The 17,251-nt window shown below is 46.0% G+C and overlaps 1 protein-coding gene across 1 annotated transcript in view; it reads right to left on the bottom strand.

Annotated features, from left to right (window-relative positions):
* The window catches only part of FOXO1 (forkhead box O1), a 93,937-nt gene extending 80,905 nt beyond the window's left edge, over nucleotides 1-13,032 (bottom strand). The window contains exon 1 of the mRNA XM_032403105.1: nucleotides 11,986-13,032. Within this exon, the coding sequence (XP_032258996.1) occupies nucleotides 11,986-12,636 (651 nt within the window). The 5' untranslated portion in view covers nucleotides 12,637-13,032. The remainder of the gene's footprint in view (nucleotides 1-11,985) is intronic.
* Nucleotides 13,033-17,251: the final 4,219 nt, after the last annotated feature.

Raw genomic sequence — 17,251 nt, 5'->3', positions numbered from 1 at the left:
AAGAGAAAATAGCAATGAAAACCATTTGGTGGGGCGCCTGGGTCGTTAAGTGTCTGCCTTCGGCTCAGGTCATGATCCCAGGGTCCTGGGATTGAGCCGCACATCGGGCTCCCTGCTCTGCGGGGAGCCTGCTTCTCCCTCTCCCACTCCCCCTGCTTGTGTTCCTGCTCTCTTCGCTATCTATGTCTCTGTCAAATAAATAAATAAAATATTTTTAAAAAAGAAAGAAAATCATTTGGTGATCTCTTCTAAAATGTAAAGCCATCAAATACTGTGTTTGGAATCAGTATTATATATCACCCCCCCCCAAAAAAAATAAGTGTTATAATCTGAAAGTCTGCCTGTTAATACAAATACATATAATAGACATAAATCTAGGCCCTATATAACCAATTCTATCTCATGAATTCTAAGAGGTTCAAGAAACCATTTGACGCACATAGGTAACAGAAGTATAGGAATCTTTCACATTCGGCATATGCAAACGTTATAATGGGACAGTAAAAAGAAAGGAGAGACCAATTCAGCCCCACAGATTACATAAAAGTCAGCAGGATGGTCCACAGGAAGCTTTCACATTCATTGCATGTAAATTTCATGATGGCATGCATATCTACCCATCCTGAGAGAAAGGGTTTACATTCAAATTTAGAGAGATGCAATTAGCTTGGTACCCAGTACACAAACAACCTTAGTTGATATTTACAAGTTCTGCAAGTTCCCCTCTTCCCCCCTTCAGAGCTGGCCCCACAGACTGAGAAAGAGAGGTCCCCAGATGAAGGCAGGTGATGTAACACTTGCCTTAAGGTAGGTGGGTTTCTCCTACATTCAAATCACAGTATGGTGGGCTGAACCTGACACTGAAACTTCACTGGTGTGACAAATTGATGACTCTGCAAATTACAAGTCACAAATTCAAGAAACTACATCATCTCTGAAACAAAGTTAGGGTGCCTGAAGGTACCTATCTTGATGCATTTATCCTTATGCAACCCTACATTTAAGGTTATATGAGAACAATAGGGAAAAAAATTCCTTTCCTGTCAAAATAGTACAATAGAATCCACATTTTGACTGTCACTACCTCAAGAATCTGCCAAAATAAGAGCCTCTAGCTAAACCATATGCAAACCATTTCCTTTGACCTTGCTTCCAAGCAACCAAACTGTCTAAGGTATTTGATATTTACTTGTATAGACCATTCCCAAATATTTATGTGGTTATTTTGTTTTCAAGCTTTGAAGGACACATAATATTTACAACCCTAGGAATTATGTAATTCATTATAATTTCTCTCTTCAAACTGAAATCCAAACACATTTCTTTTCAAATACAGAATGCAGGGTAAGCCCTTTTCACTCTTACCCTCCCCACCACTGAAAAGATAAAGACCCTCCCATTCTGTATGCAGGGATTTCTCACCTAGACAACAAGATGGGTCTTCTCTCAAGACACCTGCATGTTAGGCTTTCTGGGGCATGAAACTGGTAGAGGAAAAGCACTAATTTTCTAGATTAAAAAAGGAAAACCGGGAGTGCCCAGCTGGCTCAGTCAGTACAGCATGAGACTCTTGAACTAGGGGTTGTGAGTCCAAGCTCCACGGTGGGCACAGAGCCTACTAAAAAAAAAAAAAAAAAAAAAAAAGGGGAAAATTTTTTGACCCGGGGGGGGGGGGGGGGGGTACGCACAAGGAGGAGTTGAGGAGGCAAAGCTAAAAGCTAAGTACCTCAGATAACCCTTGTAGAGATACTGAGATCTTTATCTGCCCACATCATCCAAGCTGGTTCTCCTCTTCCTCCTTCCTTCATTAGGCCTCTCTCCTGGCTAGAGTCCAAGTAAGACTTAGAGGGTTAATCACGCTCTTTGAGACTTTTCTACTGCAGTTGTAAAATGCAACCACTGAGGTCCCCTCCCCTTCCTGAAGTCAGGTTCCTTTAGCTACTTTCAAACTGTTAACTCAGCAAACCCGTAACTAGAGGCCTCTCACCAGCAGGGCAAAGGCAGCTCTGTAACAACTTCAGGATCACGGTTGTAAAGAGACAAACATTTTTTCTCACCTCTGATCAGATCTCTGGTATAATATAAAGAAGAGATTCACAAAACCATGACCCATTTTCCAGATTCATGAGGAATGGCAACTGAGAAAAATCTGTTTATCCAAGAAATGTGTTTAATCCAACAAAAGAAAACAGGCCACCCCTTCTCCCCACCCTCTTCCACATAACAGCTCTGCTTTAATCAGAGGAGTTAAGCAGCATCTCCAAAGCCACTAAGGTCACAGGATTTGGCATCAGGATCAGTTCCATAACCTAAGCAACACAAAGTGACACACCGTAATTAAGACCAATATCATCTAGGATGAGAAGTTTAATCAAGCCAGAAAAAGATTTTCTTTTCAGTTCTCAAAGAGCCACAGAGAGACGCTGGAACCAGGTCACACTCACAAAGGTGGCAGCCTGGGAACTTCCACGTATGTGGCCAGCAGGAGTGTGTAGGAGGAGCATGAGATGCTGGAACTAAGAGCACATCCCATGTCACAGGCACTGCAGGGCAGACCAAGGAACCACAGGCTTTAGAGGTGGCATTCTCTTCTGAGAAGAGAGACGTGCCATCCACCATTCCTAAGAATTCTAGAACTCCTGAGACTTCGTGTCAATAGGGACAGGCTACCTTAGAAAAAATGACCTGTCTTCCCACAGATCTACAAATTGACTCTGCCTCTCCTCCCAGGAGCTAAGACTCCACATTTCTCTCCTTCAAAATCAGAATCAAGATAAGACACAAGTTAAAGGATGAAGATGTTTTACATCCTCTCTACTTATGGAATGAAAAGACCAAAGATGAGCTGCAATTCTGCACCTCACTTGATCTCACAAGTGTGATATCCTGATGTGCTATGAAAGCTATTTTGTCCATGTGGAAGGTAATTTACACATTTAATAAAACCTCATAGTAGTGAGCTCTTTTTGTTTCCCTGTCTCTCACTCCCCAAAGCAAGGTACCTTTTAAATAATATGCTGTCTGCTACTATCGGTATGTATATACTACTAAAATAGCTTTCTACGTTTCTCCAATACTTGTTATTTCTAACATGGTTAATAAGTTTTAATAGATGTGTATTTGTGCCTTTTGCTATACCCAAATACATTTTCTATTGCATAAATCTTTAAGTTCTCCATGAGATAGCCAGGCTCACTCACAAGTATTCTGAATGCATTCAGTTCCATGTCTGCCTGGTATCACTTTTAGGTTTAACACATCGAAATTTAACTTCCTCTGGATCCACTTAAGTATCTCATTATAACCTTCATTCCTACACTAGGGTCAGTGGGTAAAGACATATTACGAGAACGCTATTAAGAATTTCTAGTATTTAGCTAATGCAATACTAGAACTGACGTTTAAATGTTAAAGCATCTTTTGAAGCCAATACAACTTTCCCTCATAATTGCCCTAAGTATATTCTGAGATTGCTAACTCCAACTTTAGAATTTCTAATTTTTTCAAAAAAAAAAGAAAAAACAAGAATTATGTATAACAATGAGCATTCTGGGGCACCTGGGTGGCTCAGTAGGTTGGGCATCTGCCTTCCACTCAGGTCATTATCTATGGGTCCCGGGATGGAGGCAAGGCCCGTGTCCCGCTTCCTGCTCAGCAGGGGGGGGGGGGGGGGGCCTGCTTCTCTCTCTCTCTCTCTCTCTCTCTCTCTCTGCCCCTCGCCCCGCTTGTTCTCACACTCTCTCAAATGAATGAATAAAATATTTTTAAAGAGGGGGGGCACCTGGGTGGCTCAGTCCTTAAGCATCTGCCTTCGGCTCAGGTCATGATCCCAGGGTCCTGGGATCGAGCCCCACATTGGGCTCCCTGCTTGGCAGGAAGCCTGCTTCTCCCTCTCCCACTCCCCTTGCTTGTGTTCCCTCTCTCACTGTGTCTCTCTCTGTCAAATAAATAAAATAAAATAAAATAAAATAAAATAAAATAAAATAAAATAAAATAAAATAAAATAAAAAGTGGGGGCGCCTGGCTGGCTCAATTGGTTAGGTGTCTGCCTTCAGCTCGGCTCATGATCCCAGGGCCTGGGATCAAGCCCCAAGTCGGGCTCCCTGCTCAGTGGGGAGGCTGCTTCTCCCTCTCCCTCTGCCACTGCTTGTGTTCTCTCTTTCACTAATAAATAAATAAAATCTTAAAAAAAAAAAAAAGAGCTTTCTTTGTTTAAATCACTCTGCTTCCGGGACACAAAGTATGAAGGTTAGGTTTTTGTTTTTAAATAAACTCTACCCCTAAGGTGGTGCTCAAATTCACCACCCTGAGATCAAGAATTGTATGCTCCACCAGAATGAGCCAGCCAGGCACCCCCTAAAAGTTAGTTTTAATTAAGAGACCAAGCAAAAAGCTAAATACTTTATAAATACCTACTATTCATATGTTTTTATTTTTTTTAGTGGGGGGCATGGGGAAGGGGTACAGAGGGTAAGAGAATCCCAAGCAGACTCTGCGCTCAGTGCAGAGCTGGACACAATCCTGAGAGCCTGAGATCGCTCCTCAGATCACGACCCCAGCTGAAAGCAAGAGTTGGACACTTAACCTATTGCACCACCCAGGCGCCCCATGCCTACTATTCATATTAAGTCAATTATATAATAAGTTTCATGTTCCATTATCAAATTCTGTATATGAATTTTAAACCAAATGCAGTACATTGGCTTTACTTGCATTCCATAGGTTTCTATATTTTCATGAGCATCTCTAAGAAATTGAATTTTAAGAACTAAAAATGTGACCGTATTTTCATTAATTCCTTATATTATAAAAACAAAAATATAATTTCACAGAAAAATTTGGTCTATATTATTTTCATAATATATACAAAGTCCAATTTCAATCTGACAATAGTCTACCTATACTTTTTAAACTTCCTAGGTTCCATATATTATTCTGAGAAACTGATGCTTCCCCTATTTTCATGTCTTTATGAATGCCAAAACATCATTTAGAAAATCAATTTAAAAATAATCTGATGGGGGGCACCTGGGTGGCTCAGTCGATAAAGTGTCTGCCTTCAGCTCAGGTCATGATCCCAGGGTCCTGGAATGGAGCCCCACGTCAGCCTCCCCACTCAGCAGGGAGCCTGCTTCTCCCTGTGCTTGTGCTTTCTTCTCTCTCTCTCTCTCAAATAAATAAATAAATGGAATCTTTAAAAAATAATTAATAATAATCTGATAGAAAAACGGATGTGCCAACGGACAGATACACGATAAAGCAAGTATAATAAAATGGTAGTAGTAGAAACTAGATGGCAGGTATACAGGTGTTTAATGTAGAATTCTTTCAACTTTGCTGAACATTTGAAAATATTATAATGCAATCTTGGGAGACTAACATCCCATTTTCAAGGTCCATTTCAATAGCCAACACAGAACTCTATTTTTCCCTGAAGGCACTTACCCTTTCTACCATGTACTATATAGTTATTTACATGTCATACCTCATCTCCCTACAGGATCCACGTTTGAATCAGTTTTCTATCATTCAGATACATCTAGTACAACATTCTGTAATCATTCATTACATCAAACAATCATCCAATAATCATTCAACAAATGGGGAAAAAATAAAAATACTTTGACGATCTCCAGAAAATAATCACAGATCTTTATAGGTAGACTAATATAAACATTATCACATCGCGCACACACAGAAAGCTAAAATATAAAAGATCCATGGTTCAAGAAAAACTTTCCCAATCATATATTTACAATATAACTGAGACAATATAACATGCAGGCATTAAAGTTAAATTATAATACATAGCAGCATGAATTAAGAGATCACCAGGCATCCACACAGAGAAGGCAAAAATGCCTTCAGGCAGGAACCAAGACTGGAAGTTGGTGGGACAGTCATGAGCTTTGCATACTACGCAAAATTTTCAGAACTTCCAGTAGAGGCACAAGATGATCCAAGTCCTACGGACAGGATGGTCTAGAACTTAAATAAGAGACCTAACCTGGGAGAACGGGTAGAGGTCAGGAAGTCAATGTCTCAAGAGACTAAGAAAAAAGAGCTAACAGACTCGGGGGCATGAGAAGAGTGTGCTGAAGAGGACATCCAAGTCTGAAAACTAGGGAAAGGGTTAACTAACTAGACCACTAACCAAATCAGGGAACTCAAGATGGGAACCTCGTCTCAGAGTAAGAGGACATATAGCACACTTGGGTTTAGACGTGTTCAGTTTGACGTGAAAGTGGGGACATTAATGTCCTGGAGACCAGGACAATAGCGGAGGTAAGTTACCTAGAAAGGAACCAGAGAAAAAGTCCACAACTTGTCCTGAGGTATCTTTACGTTTGAGCACAGAAGAAAAAATGATAAGTGCACCAACTGGAAGAGAAGCCAGATGAAAGGGGGAGGGGGCGGGTATCAGCATAGTCCAATGTAACTGAGTCCCCAATAAGAATGTATGGGGTGTGGGGCACCTGAGTGGCTCAGTCGTTGGGCTTCTGCCTTCGGCTCAGCCATGGTCCCAGCGTCCTGGGATCAAGCGCCGCATCGGGCTCCCTGCTCTGCGGGGGGCCTGCTTCTCCCTCTCCCACTCCCTCTGCTTGTGTTCCCTCTTTCGCTGTGTCTCTCTCTGTCAAATAAATAAATAAAATCTTAAAAAAAAAAAAAAAAAGGATGTATGGGGTGGTCAATGGAAAACTGAGAAAGGAGAAGACTTAGACACTCCCCTGTCAGCCTTAGTGACTTCTGACCCATAAAGACTGCAAGCTTCAGCAAACATCAGAAGCCAAAAATTATGGGCTACAGAAGCTCATCACACAGCTCCATCTCACTTTTTTTTCTGTAATAAATATAGCCTGAAATAAAGGACACATGTTTAATTTCTGTCCTTAAAGTAATGCATTAAGGTGAAAATTCACTAAAAAATTAACTGGAAAGGGATTGCAAATTTAGCTTTCTAATCTTATTTGGCATAATATCAATACTAGTTTGCTTTTTTTTAAATAGCTTATGTCAAAGGTATATGAGGATGGATGAAAAATAAAAAAGAGGGGAAGAAAAAAAGGAAAGCATCCCAAAAGAGCCTTCCAAGTGGCAAGAATACCAAGCCTCAGTATTTGCAGCGCTTAACCCACAAATTTATAAACCATAGGTAGACTGAGTGGAATAAAGTGGGATATCAATGGGGAGGGTGGTTTTTTAAAAAACTGAACCATATGAAATCACTAATGTACAAAAATGCATTTTCACATTTCATACGTTCCTTAGAAGACCACAGGTAACAAGCAGTAATTCTCTGCAAAGAATTTCTGTGCCACTGACACGAGTTCTGTTAGTCCTTATCAGGAATTAGCAAAAAGGGAGAATTCTTCCAAACTTTAGTACATTTATATACAGCATATCCACTGGAACACAAGCCCTTAGACACCAAAATACACACTTTCTCAAGTTCATCTGATCTTTTCTGTTTGACAACTGAAGAGGAGCCCATACTAACTTCAGAATTTTGTACACACCAAGAAAAGGTAGTTATCTGACCCAAGGGAGGTTCCAGGGGGTTGGGGTAAAGGCAAGAGCAAGTCTCTACAAGTTGTTATTATGAAGGCCAAGGCAAATGTTGAAAGAAGCAGGGCTAGATCCACTCTGCTCAATCACTCAATGTTCCAATGCTCTATACAACTAAACACTCCTTTGCTCTCTCCAATCACCATGGGGTTTATACTGCTTCTCCAAGAGGATTCCAGGAAGCCCCAAAGTTATGGCACATGCGGGGGGGGGGGGGGGAGCAGGCGATTAAATTCCCATGATGCCAGGGTACTGGGTAGTCTCCAAGGGCAGAGTGTTCTAGAAAAATGCAAATAATTCAGGCTCTCCAAAGAAATTCCAGGCAAATACAGACAGCTGCTGTCTTAGAAAATCATACAGAATTGTAGTTTAGGAGCTTGGATGGAGAGGCACAAAAACAGGCAAAACATTCTCAACCTATCAGGGATTCTAACTCACCACTGAGTATTCTCTTTCCCCTCCTCCCCCTTTTACATATCCCCTTAAAAGATTCCCTGTGCAGTGCATAGTATCTAGCCATATGTGCGTCCATTGCCAATGTGATAGCCTCTAAGTAATTGGGGGGGGGGGGTGTCTCAATGTACTTTAACCTTTTTTTAAAGTTTGCATGAGAATTAAAAATGTCTTCTTTCCAGTATTCAAATATTTGCCACTCTAAGAAAATAAAATCTGAAAAAAAAAAAATCAAAAATAGAAGTCACCACTCTGGCCACATCTCTCTCAAGGATCTGCCACAAAAACACAGGTAAAATAAAAATAAAATTCTTATAATCATCAATTAAGGATTCATACTTGACACCGACACCGATTTTGGAATTTCTGGAAAAAAACATGCCAGCCATAAGATCTGTCACATCAGTCCCACAAAACTTTTTCAGTCTTCAGCAAATATGATATCAATTTGGCTGCATAATTCCCTTACTCATTTTTAATTCTCTTCATGCTCCCTTCCCCAAATACATATATTGAAATTTCCACTCTAAGGTAATTTCAGTAACAAACTAGAAGTTAGCCTCACCAAGAGGCCATTCTTTAAGTCAAATATGAGTATGCAGCAAGAAAACATCTGTCATCGCTGTGCCAAGGACTCTGTGGCTATTTAAATCACTCACCTGCAGATTACAAACCTGAATTACAGAATATGAATTTTAAAATAAAAAATTTTTAAAAAGTACTGTCAGTTCATAGGCCAAATTAAAGAAACATCATTCCAAAATAAAGAATATCTGAGGTATATAAAACAATTTAAACTTTTCTTTAAGAAGTATTAAGTCTTATTGTTGAAGCATTCTTTTAACCCAGGTGTTCCAAATAACGTCGCAACAAAAGACAAGACTCAACTTAAAACTGCCATGGGGGGGGGGGGGGGAGGACCCACACAGAACCAGAGCTCACAATACTACTTCCCAAGCTCTAGAAAGCTTTCTATGGGTGTGAAGGGGGGCGGGGGGGGAACAGGTCATGGAAAAGAAGTTTCACTATTTATAAATACTGTACATGGTTTAAAAGATCCCAGGTTTTCCAAAAGTCTTAGCTTCCACTTTGAGTATAACCTTATGACAGTTATGGCCAATATTAAAACAAGTGTAAAGCAAATGTAATGTACCATCCCTACAAATACAAAATGCACATCCCGCAAATACAACCAGTGTCTAAAGAACTAGAAGTTTATGAACTCTTTAACAGCTTTTCAACTATTCTGTCCTATGCAAATGACTTTCAAATTCTCTGGCAGGCCCCAGGAAGTTAAAGCACAAGAAACTGTATTTAATTAAAGATTCAGTCTAATTCCCAGTAGTAAATCACAGGAAATAGTTCCAAAGCAGCCTCTCCTCAGTTCTAAAACAGTTAGGTTTTGGTTGATTTGCATTTTAGAATTCGAATTTTTTTTAAGCTAAAAGTCATAGTAAAATTTGTCCCTTTTGTGAATCTTTAAAACAGGAGGGTCTTTCAAATCTGAGAAACTTGGTTTTAACAAGTAACTCATTTTTATGAAAACTCTAACCAGAAGACTAGTTATGAGTTAGAATACTTAAGGTTGTTTCTTTTCTTCTTAAAATATCCTTTTACTCAAAGTGAAAATGCACTTGTTGTAATCTGACTTGCACCAACGGACTCTCATTACACCTGAAACATTTACTCACTTGAGAATGGCAGCCTGCTCCCTCCCAAAGCCCCACTTGGTTTCCACTGGGAGCTGCCGCTGGGCCTCCAATCCTGAACAGATATTAACAATTCTTACTATCACTTAATGGATCTTCTAGCTATTTAAGTACATTTTTAAAGAAAAAATTATAATTGCATTTGGGGAAAAAAATTAGAAGAACCTAATAAAAAAGGTTGGGGGTTTGATTTGGCCTTAAAATGTATTTTTTTAAAAGCACTAAATCTTAAAAGTCTAGGTTATATTCCTAGTTTAAGAAGAATACTCTGATTTAAAACCATGAGTGGCAAAACTAAATATAATCCCAAAACACTGCCTTTCTCCATCTCTGAAGAAAGGCACTCCAGCAAACAAGTAGATTGTATCCATTTCCAAGGACGTAAAAGTGGTGTAAGTACACACCGTACTTTGAATGTCCAAAAAAAAAATTTTTTTTTAAATGGCAAACGCTTTATAATAAATAGCTCAAGCAGGGTTGATAGATGAGTAAGTCAAGTACTTAAATTCAAATGTTAAGTAAAATTGGATTTGGCAGACAATCCTGATTTTGTGACTTAAAAGCATACCAAGCTTTTTGAAACACTTGGTAAAACTGCATGTAATGCCTAGTAATGAGATTGTAAGTGGTACCTTTACTCTAAAATACACTTTGGAAAAAATAAAATCCTGGCTCCTTCTCCAGGAACTTCAATAAGATATGAGTAACTTAACCTTTTTGACACACATTAACCACAAACATGACAGTGTATGTAGAACAACCGTGGTGTAACCAATTGCGCAGCAAAGATCAATCTTTATTATGCTGTACAGTCAGGATAAGGGGTGAGGAAGAAGTTCTCAGCTAAACTTTCGTATCGATCCCTCCACCTGTGACAGTGAGAAACTGTCAGCTTCAGAAGGCCGCGCGGCGAACGGACCCCCCGGTAAGCCTGCCCACAGCCCGTCCTGAGAGCCCCCGGGTCTTTTCCGCCTCCACGTAGGGAAGTACCTGGCCCCCGCCCTGAGTCCCTCCGAGTCTCCCCTCTCTGAAAGGCAAAAAGGACCAGAGGAACCTCATCTACAGTCCTCCATCGAAGCAGGACGTTAGCACACGTTCCTTTGATGCGCACCTCCACTCCGACTCCCCCAAATCACTTGTCACCAAGACCCCTGCCTTACCCCTCGTAACTGTACTTCCACGGTCCATAACACTGAGGTGGCAAAGTGAGAAAAAAGATACACACATCTCCACCTCTAGTCACCCAGGGCAGCTTCTCCAAGCCTAATCAAAGACCTCGGACCATGAGCGAGGCCAAGTTTGGGGGCATTTCCTAGCGCTGAGAAGTGCTGGCCTCGCAACCCGGCGGCTCGGCCCGGAGCGACGCACCGGCCGGGCGCGCTGGCCCTTTAAAGGCGCTCTCTTCCTACGCCTGCGGCCCCTCCCTCGCCGTCGCAGCTCTCGCTCCCGCCCCCGCCTCCGCCGAGGGTCACACTTGAACTTTAGCTCTCCCAGCGCGGCCCGGCGCCCGCGCACCACAGGCGGTGGCCGCCTCTTCGCACGTGTCGGATGCACTACCTCGGGCTCCGCGCGCCCGGCCCCCTGCACTCGAGGCCACTTCGGATAAAATCAAAACAAAGCAAAATGCACACCGGCCTCCAAAAACTGCGCTGCCTGCCCCCAGGGGTCGGCTCGCGACTTTTCGTCCCCTCCACCTACAGCTCCGTCCCCGGGCGGCGGGGCCCCGAAAAGCCTCGCCGCGCCCTCCTCCGCCCAGCGCGGCGGAAACGGCTCTGCGGCGCAGCCCAAGGCTGGTGGGACGCGCGCCGCGGAGACGGAGAGGAGCCGCCCTCACCCCCCAAGGTCCAGGAGGAAAAGGAGCAGTGGCAGGAGTCCTCGCCGGTCGTGGGCGAGCAGCCCCCAGTAAACCCCTTCCTCCTTTCACTGGCGAACTTTTCTGCCCGCTTTGATGTCCACTTCTTGTTGTACTTTTTTCCCTCCCTAATTCCCAAGTGAGCCCCCTCCTCCGTCCCGCTCGAACTCTCACTTGAGCGCGCTCACACACACTTATTCCGGTCCCCCGACAGGTCCCGGGCAAGCCCACCACTCACATCTGCCACTTCTCGCGCTCTCAGCACGCGCTGTCCGCATGCCCTGCACTTTCAGGGCAAGCCAACTTCCACAGGCGCCCCCTCATCTGCCCCACCACAACCTCAGGTGGAGGCAGGGGTCCCCGCGCCCCGCTCCCTATCCGGCCGTGCGCCCCGAGGCCACTCACCTTCCAGCCCGCCGAGCTGTTGCTGTCACCCTTATCTTTGAAGTAGGGCACGCTCTTGACCATCCACTCGTAGATCTGCGACAGCGTGAGCCGCTTCTCGGCTGAGCTCTCGATGGCCTTGGTGATGAGGTCGGCGTAGGACAGGTTGCCCCACGCGTTGCGGCGGGACGAGCTGCTCTTTCGCGGCTGCCCTGCGAGCGGCCCGGCGGCGGCTGGGGGCACCGGCGGGTGCTGAGACAGCGGCCCGGGCGGCGGAGGCTGCGGCGGCGCCGGGTGCAGGCAGCCCGCCTCCGGGCCCTGGAAGTCCCCGCACAGCCCCCCGGTGGCGGCAGCAGCGGCCGCCGCCGCCGCCACCGCTGCCGCCGCCGCTGCGGCCGCCGCCACGGAGCCGGGCGCCTGCTGGAAGTCCCCGGTCTCCTCCAGCAGGCTCAGGTTGCTCATGAAGTCGGCGTTGACAGCGGCCGCCGAGGCCGAGGGCAGGCCCGCGGCGGCGTCGGGGTTCGCGGCCGCGCCGCCCGACGGCGCCGGGCTGGAGGTGGCCGAGTTGGACTGGCTAAACTCCGGCCTGGGCAGCGGCCAGGTGCACGAGCGCGGCCGGGGCAGCGGCTCGAAGTCCGGGTCGATCTCCACCACCTGGGGCGCTTCGGCCATGGTGACCCCCACCCCTCCCCCAGCCGCGGGAGAGCCGAGGGGTCGAGCGCACCACACGGGACCAAGGGGGAGGGGGCGCGAAGAGCCGGTCCGAGATTTGGGGGGGCGAGGTCCGTGCCTCGAGCCGACGAAAACCGGGAGGAAGGAGCGGCGGAGTGGAAGCGCGAGCCCAGAACTTAACTTCGCGGGTCCATCAACATCTAGGCTCTTCCAGGTCCGCTGCACGGGCAGGACGGCAGGCCAGAGTCACCCTGCCGAGCAGCGGTCGGCGCCGCACTCCTGCTGACAGGGCCCGCGGACGGAAGGACGGACGGACGCCGCGGGCTGCTCGCTCTCCCGGCGGCGCGACCGCGGCGCTGCTGCCTGTTGAATGTGGCGGCGGCGGCGGCGGCTGCAGCGATTACGCTGCCGCCCGACTTACGGGATCTGCCGCCGCCCCCCGCCCGCGGCGGCGCGCGCGCCGGCCCGCCCCTGACTGACAGCCCGCACGGCCAATGAGCGCGCGGCACCGCCGCCCAGGCAGCCAGTGGTCGCCCGCCTGGGCGGGGGCCGGTTTTCCACCGGGAGGCGGCAGTGGTTTGGTGGGGGGGTAGTGGGGTGTTTTTCTCGTTCACGCTCTCTCTCTCTCTCTCTCTCTCTCTCTCTTTTTTTTTTTTTGGATCCCTGTTATTATTTTCTGGTAATTCTCAAGTGTTTCTGTGAGTCTCTCGCCCTCTCAGTGTTTTGATTGCTAGGAGGCAAACCAGCGTGGAGGCGGCGGCGACACTTTGTTTACTACTGAGGAGCAAAGCCGAGTACTCGGGAAGCTCGAGTGGAACGAGTCTCTCGCTTCGCCTCGACCTCCGCTCGGGGCCCAAAGTGGGGCGGGGCGGGGGCCGGGGGGACGCTCCTCGCTCCGCCGGCACTGGTGGGCGGGCGGAGGCGGCCTCGCGGAATTCTACTCAATCGCCCCCTTCTCGGCTCCACCCACGATTTTTTTTGCAGAGAGACGTGGGGAAGTCGGTGGGCTTTGTTTTTGTTTTGTTTTCTTTCCCTGCGATCTGTCAAGTTCTTCAGCCCCCACGCGGGCTGCACAGGCCCCCCGGCACCTGGATCCTGCCTGGCGGTGGAGTCCGCGCGTCCCCGCCGCCTCCGCGCCCGGAGCCCACCTGTCCGCACCCCCAAGCGGAGCCTCTGCGGTTCGCTCTCGCCGGGGGCCAGGCGTCCAGCCCAGCAGCCTCCAGCTGGGTTCACTCCATTGTTGACCTAAAAGGGTAGAAATGAAGGAAAGGGACTCAGCGCGGGCTGAAGACAGTCCTATTTCACACGCACACACAGACTCAGAAGCATCCTGGACCTCATGCCCTCTGTGGGAACATCTTCCCCTGGGCGGGAACCTCAGACTCTTAATAGTCCAGGGGCTGCGGGGAAGGGATCAGAGAAGGGGATGCAGACAGAACCTTGTCACTTTATTACTTACCCCTAATTAAGTTCGACTGTTTGCTTGTTATTTCTTTGCTGTTTAGGATGGAAGTGGTAAGGTGTCGAGAAGTAAAAGCACAAGAGGGGTAAGACCAAAGCCTTGGGGCTCAGCCCTGCCCCACCCCCAGGTTCCTTTAAACTGTTTGCCGCGAGTATCAGTAAATCCCTCACCCACCCCACCACACCTTTCCCCATCTGGGCTCCAGGTCCTGTCGAGATCAGTGGTGCCAAAGGTAGGAAGACAATTGTCCTTGTGTCTTAGGGAGCAAAAGAAACAGTTTTCAAGAAACAGTTTTTTGTTTTGGTTTGATTTTTAGAAGGAATATGGAAGGCATTTCCTTTCATAGGGATGGGATCACTTAGGATGGAAGATTGACGGTAGGGTTTTAAATGCCTTGTCCAAAATGACAGCTCCCAATTATTTTAAAAATCCCCTTTTTTGGGGCGCCTGGGTGGCTCAGTCTCGGGTCATGATCCCAGCGTCCTGGGATCAAGCCCCGCATCGGGCTCCCTTCTCTGTGGGAAGCCTGCTTCTCCCTCTCCCACTCCCCCTGGGTGTGTTCCCTCTCTAGCTGTGTCTCTCTCTACCAAATAAATAAAATCTTAAAAAAACAAAAAAATCCCCTTTTTCTTACAGGTAATTCTTCAATTGAAAAAGTGGCATCTAAAGAAAATTAGGCCTCATTTACAGAAGTTTGAAAGGACCTAGAGATTTATTTTTTCCTTTACATTCTCACTATCATCTCCCTGGTTCAGACCCCTATTTATTCTTAACCCACTTATTGCAAGAGCTTCCTACCGGTTATGGGGGGCTGGGGGAGAAGGTCGTGAGCCTGATGGATTAAGGATAGGGTTGGGTCCCACCCTTCTTCTCCTGTGGTCTCTGCATTTACTATCAAATTTGGACAGTTCGGGCCACCTCTGCCAGCCGCTAGGGGACCTCAGTAACCCAGACGATGAGCTCAAAGGAAGGTAATGTGGAACTGTGGATACCCTCAACCTCTCCAATTAAGCTCTGCAGAGGCAGCCCCCATTCAGATGGCCGCACCCTACAAATAGGCGGTGCCCTGGTGGATCATTCTTGGCAAAGGAAACCAGCTGCAGATTTGGCCTTGCTTTCCTTTCAGTTCCAGTTTTTCATGGCTTCGGTCAGAGGAGAGTATTTGGTTAAGGGAGTTTTCTTACAGACTTTCCTCAGGTCCTTGAAATCCGGACTCTCCTGCCTAACTGTTTAAATGTTGTAATTTGCTTTTCTTTGGTCTTGAAGCAGGCACAGAGTACCTACAGTGCCAGTGTCCCTGACACATAGTTCCAAAAAACTGAACAAATGTTTAAAGGTGTTTCTAGCTGCCTACTATACCATTGCGCATGTCAATTTACTGAACCTTAGGGTGCCGGTGAACACTGGCTTGTTTCCAATCTTTAGCTCACACAAGCTATTCTGTAATGAATAACCATACATAACTCATTTTGCATCTGTGCAAGTATATACACAGGAGGAATTTCCAGAAAAGAGATCCCTGGGTCAGCAGTTAAATGCATTTGCAATTTTTTTTAAGATTTTATTTATTTATTTGACAGAGAGAGACACAGCGAGAGAGGGAACACAAGCAGGAGGAGTGGGAGAGGGAGAAGCAGGCTTCCCGTGGAGCAGGGAGCCCAACGTGGGGCTCGATCCCAGGACCCTGCGATCAGGACCTGAGGGATCAGGATGTGAGCCATCCAGGCGCCCCTGCATTTGCAATTTTGAGACACACTGTCAAATTGCCCTCCATAAGAGTTGTATCAAGCTAAACGTTCTTTTCAGCTAGACCCACAGAATGTTAAAATTGAAAGTAGAGATCACCTTAGTGGCCTCCTTTAATTTCTCCATAAGGAAATTGAGGCACAGAGAGGCTGATTTGCCCAAGGTCACACAGAAGCCAGTGGTGATGCCATGGCTGGAACTCCAATTTCCTGCTTTCCCATCAATAATCTCTTCAATACACAGAAAATTAGAAATATCTGCAATTCCTATATAGCAATAACCACTCTAAAACTTTGTAGTATATTTCCTTCCAGTCAACCCCACAGATTTTAATAATTTTAGTTAGGTGAACTCCACTGAACCAAACGAAGTTTGGATTTTGGAAGATTGAAAAAGCAGACACACAAAAAAATGATAGTGACAGTAAGATAATGAAAGAAAAAAGATTACAAAAGAAGTGGTTTGGGCTTTTTTAGTCAAAAACAAACATTTTCTCTCTCTTTGAAAGATGCCAAAGTATTGAGGTTGGCACTAGTTCTGCTTAAGAGAAAAAAGTTCACTTCTTTTCTTCACTATTTTTTGTGGTAGCTGTTTGCTTCGAAGGCTGTTTCTAATGATCATCGCTTACTGGTTGGTGCATATGTCCCAACTGGAAAGAGAAATGTTTCATGTCAGGTAAGAACAATTAAACTGACAAAGGAAATTTATCCTCACAAAGTCCATCTCACAAACCTATGTGGTGTTCTTTCTTCTGCCTGCTTTTCAGAGTAGCTATTGCACCACCCTTGACGGGAAGACTGAGGGATGGTTCCCTTCCATCAATTCCTTGGCAGAAACTTCTGCATTTACCCCTCACCACCAACATACTGATCTCTGGTTTAAATTCTTTACTTGTCAAAATAGGTAACTTAAGTCCAATTTAATGAGTAAATGAAAAGTCTGGATGTTTCTTTTTCAGTCATGACACTTCGCTTCATACTTCGCCTTCCCTTTATACTTCGCCTTCCCTTTCCTCAACAACTGCCCATTTCTGATATTTTGTCTGAATTATTAAGAGGTACTGCTATCGGGGCGCCGGGCTGTCTCAGTCGTTAAGCGTCTGCCTTCGGCTCAGGTCATGATCCCAGGGTCCTGGGATCGAGCCCCGCCTCGGGCTCCCTGCTCAGCGGGAAGCCTGCTTCTCCCTCTCCCTCTCCCCAGCTTGTGTTCCCTCTCTCGCTGTTTCTCTCTCTGTCAAATAAATAAATAAAATCTTAAAAAAAAAAAAAAAAAAAGAGGTATTGGGGCGCCTGGGTGGCTCAGTCGTTAAGCATCTGCCTTCGTCTCAGGTCATGATCCCAGGGTCCTGGGATGGAGCCCCGCATCGGGCTCCCTGCTCTGCAGGAAGCCTGCTTCTCCCTCTCCTAC

This window comes from Phoca vitulina, unplaced genomic scaffold, assembly GCF_004348235.1.
Source record: "Phoca vitulina isolate PV1807 unplaced genomic scaffold, GSC_HSeal_1.0 scaffold5, whole genome shotgun sequence".
NCBI classification, from domain to species: Eukaryota; Metazoa; Chordata; class Mammalia; order Carnivora; family Phocidae; genus Phoca; species Phoca vitulina.
The sequence above is the reverse complement of the archived record's forward strand: the minus strand, read 5'-3'. Positions and strand labels throughout refer to the sequence as shown.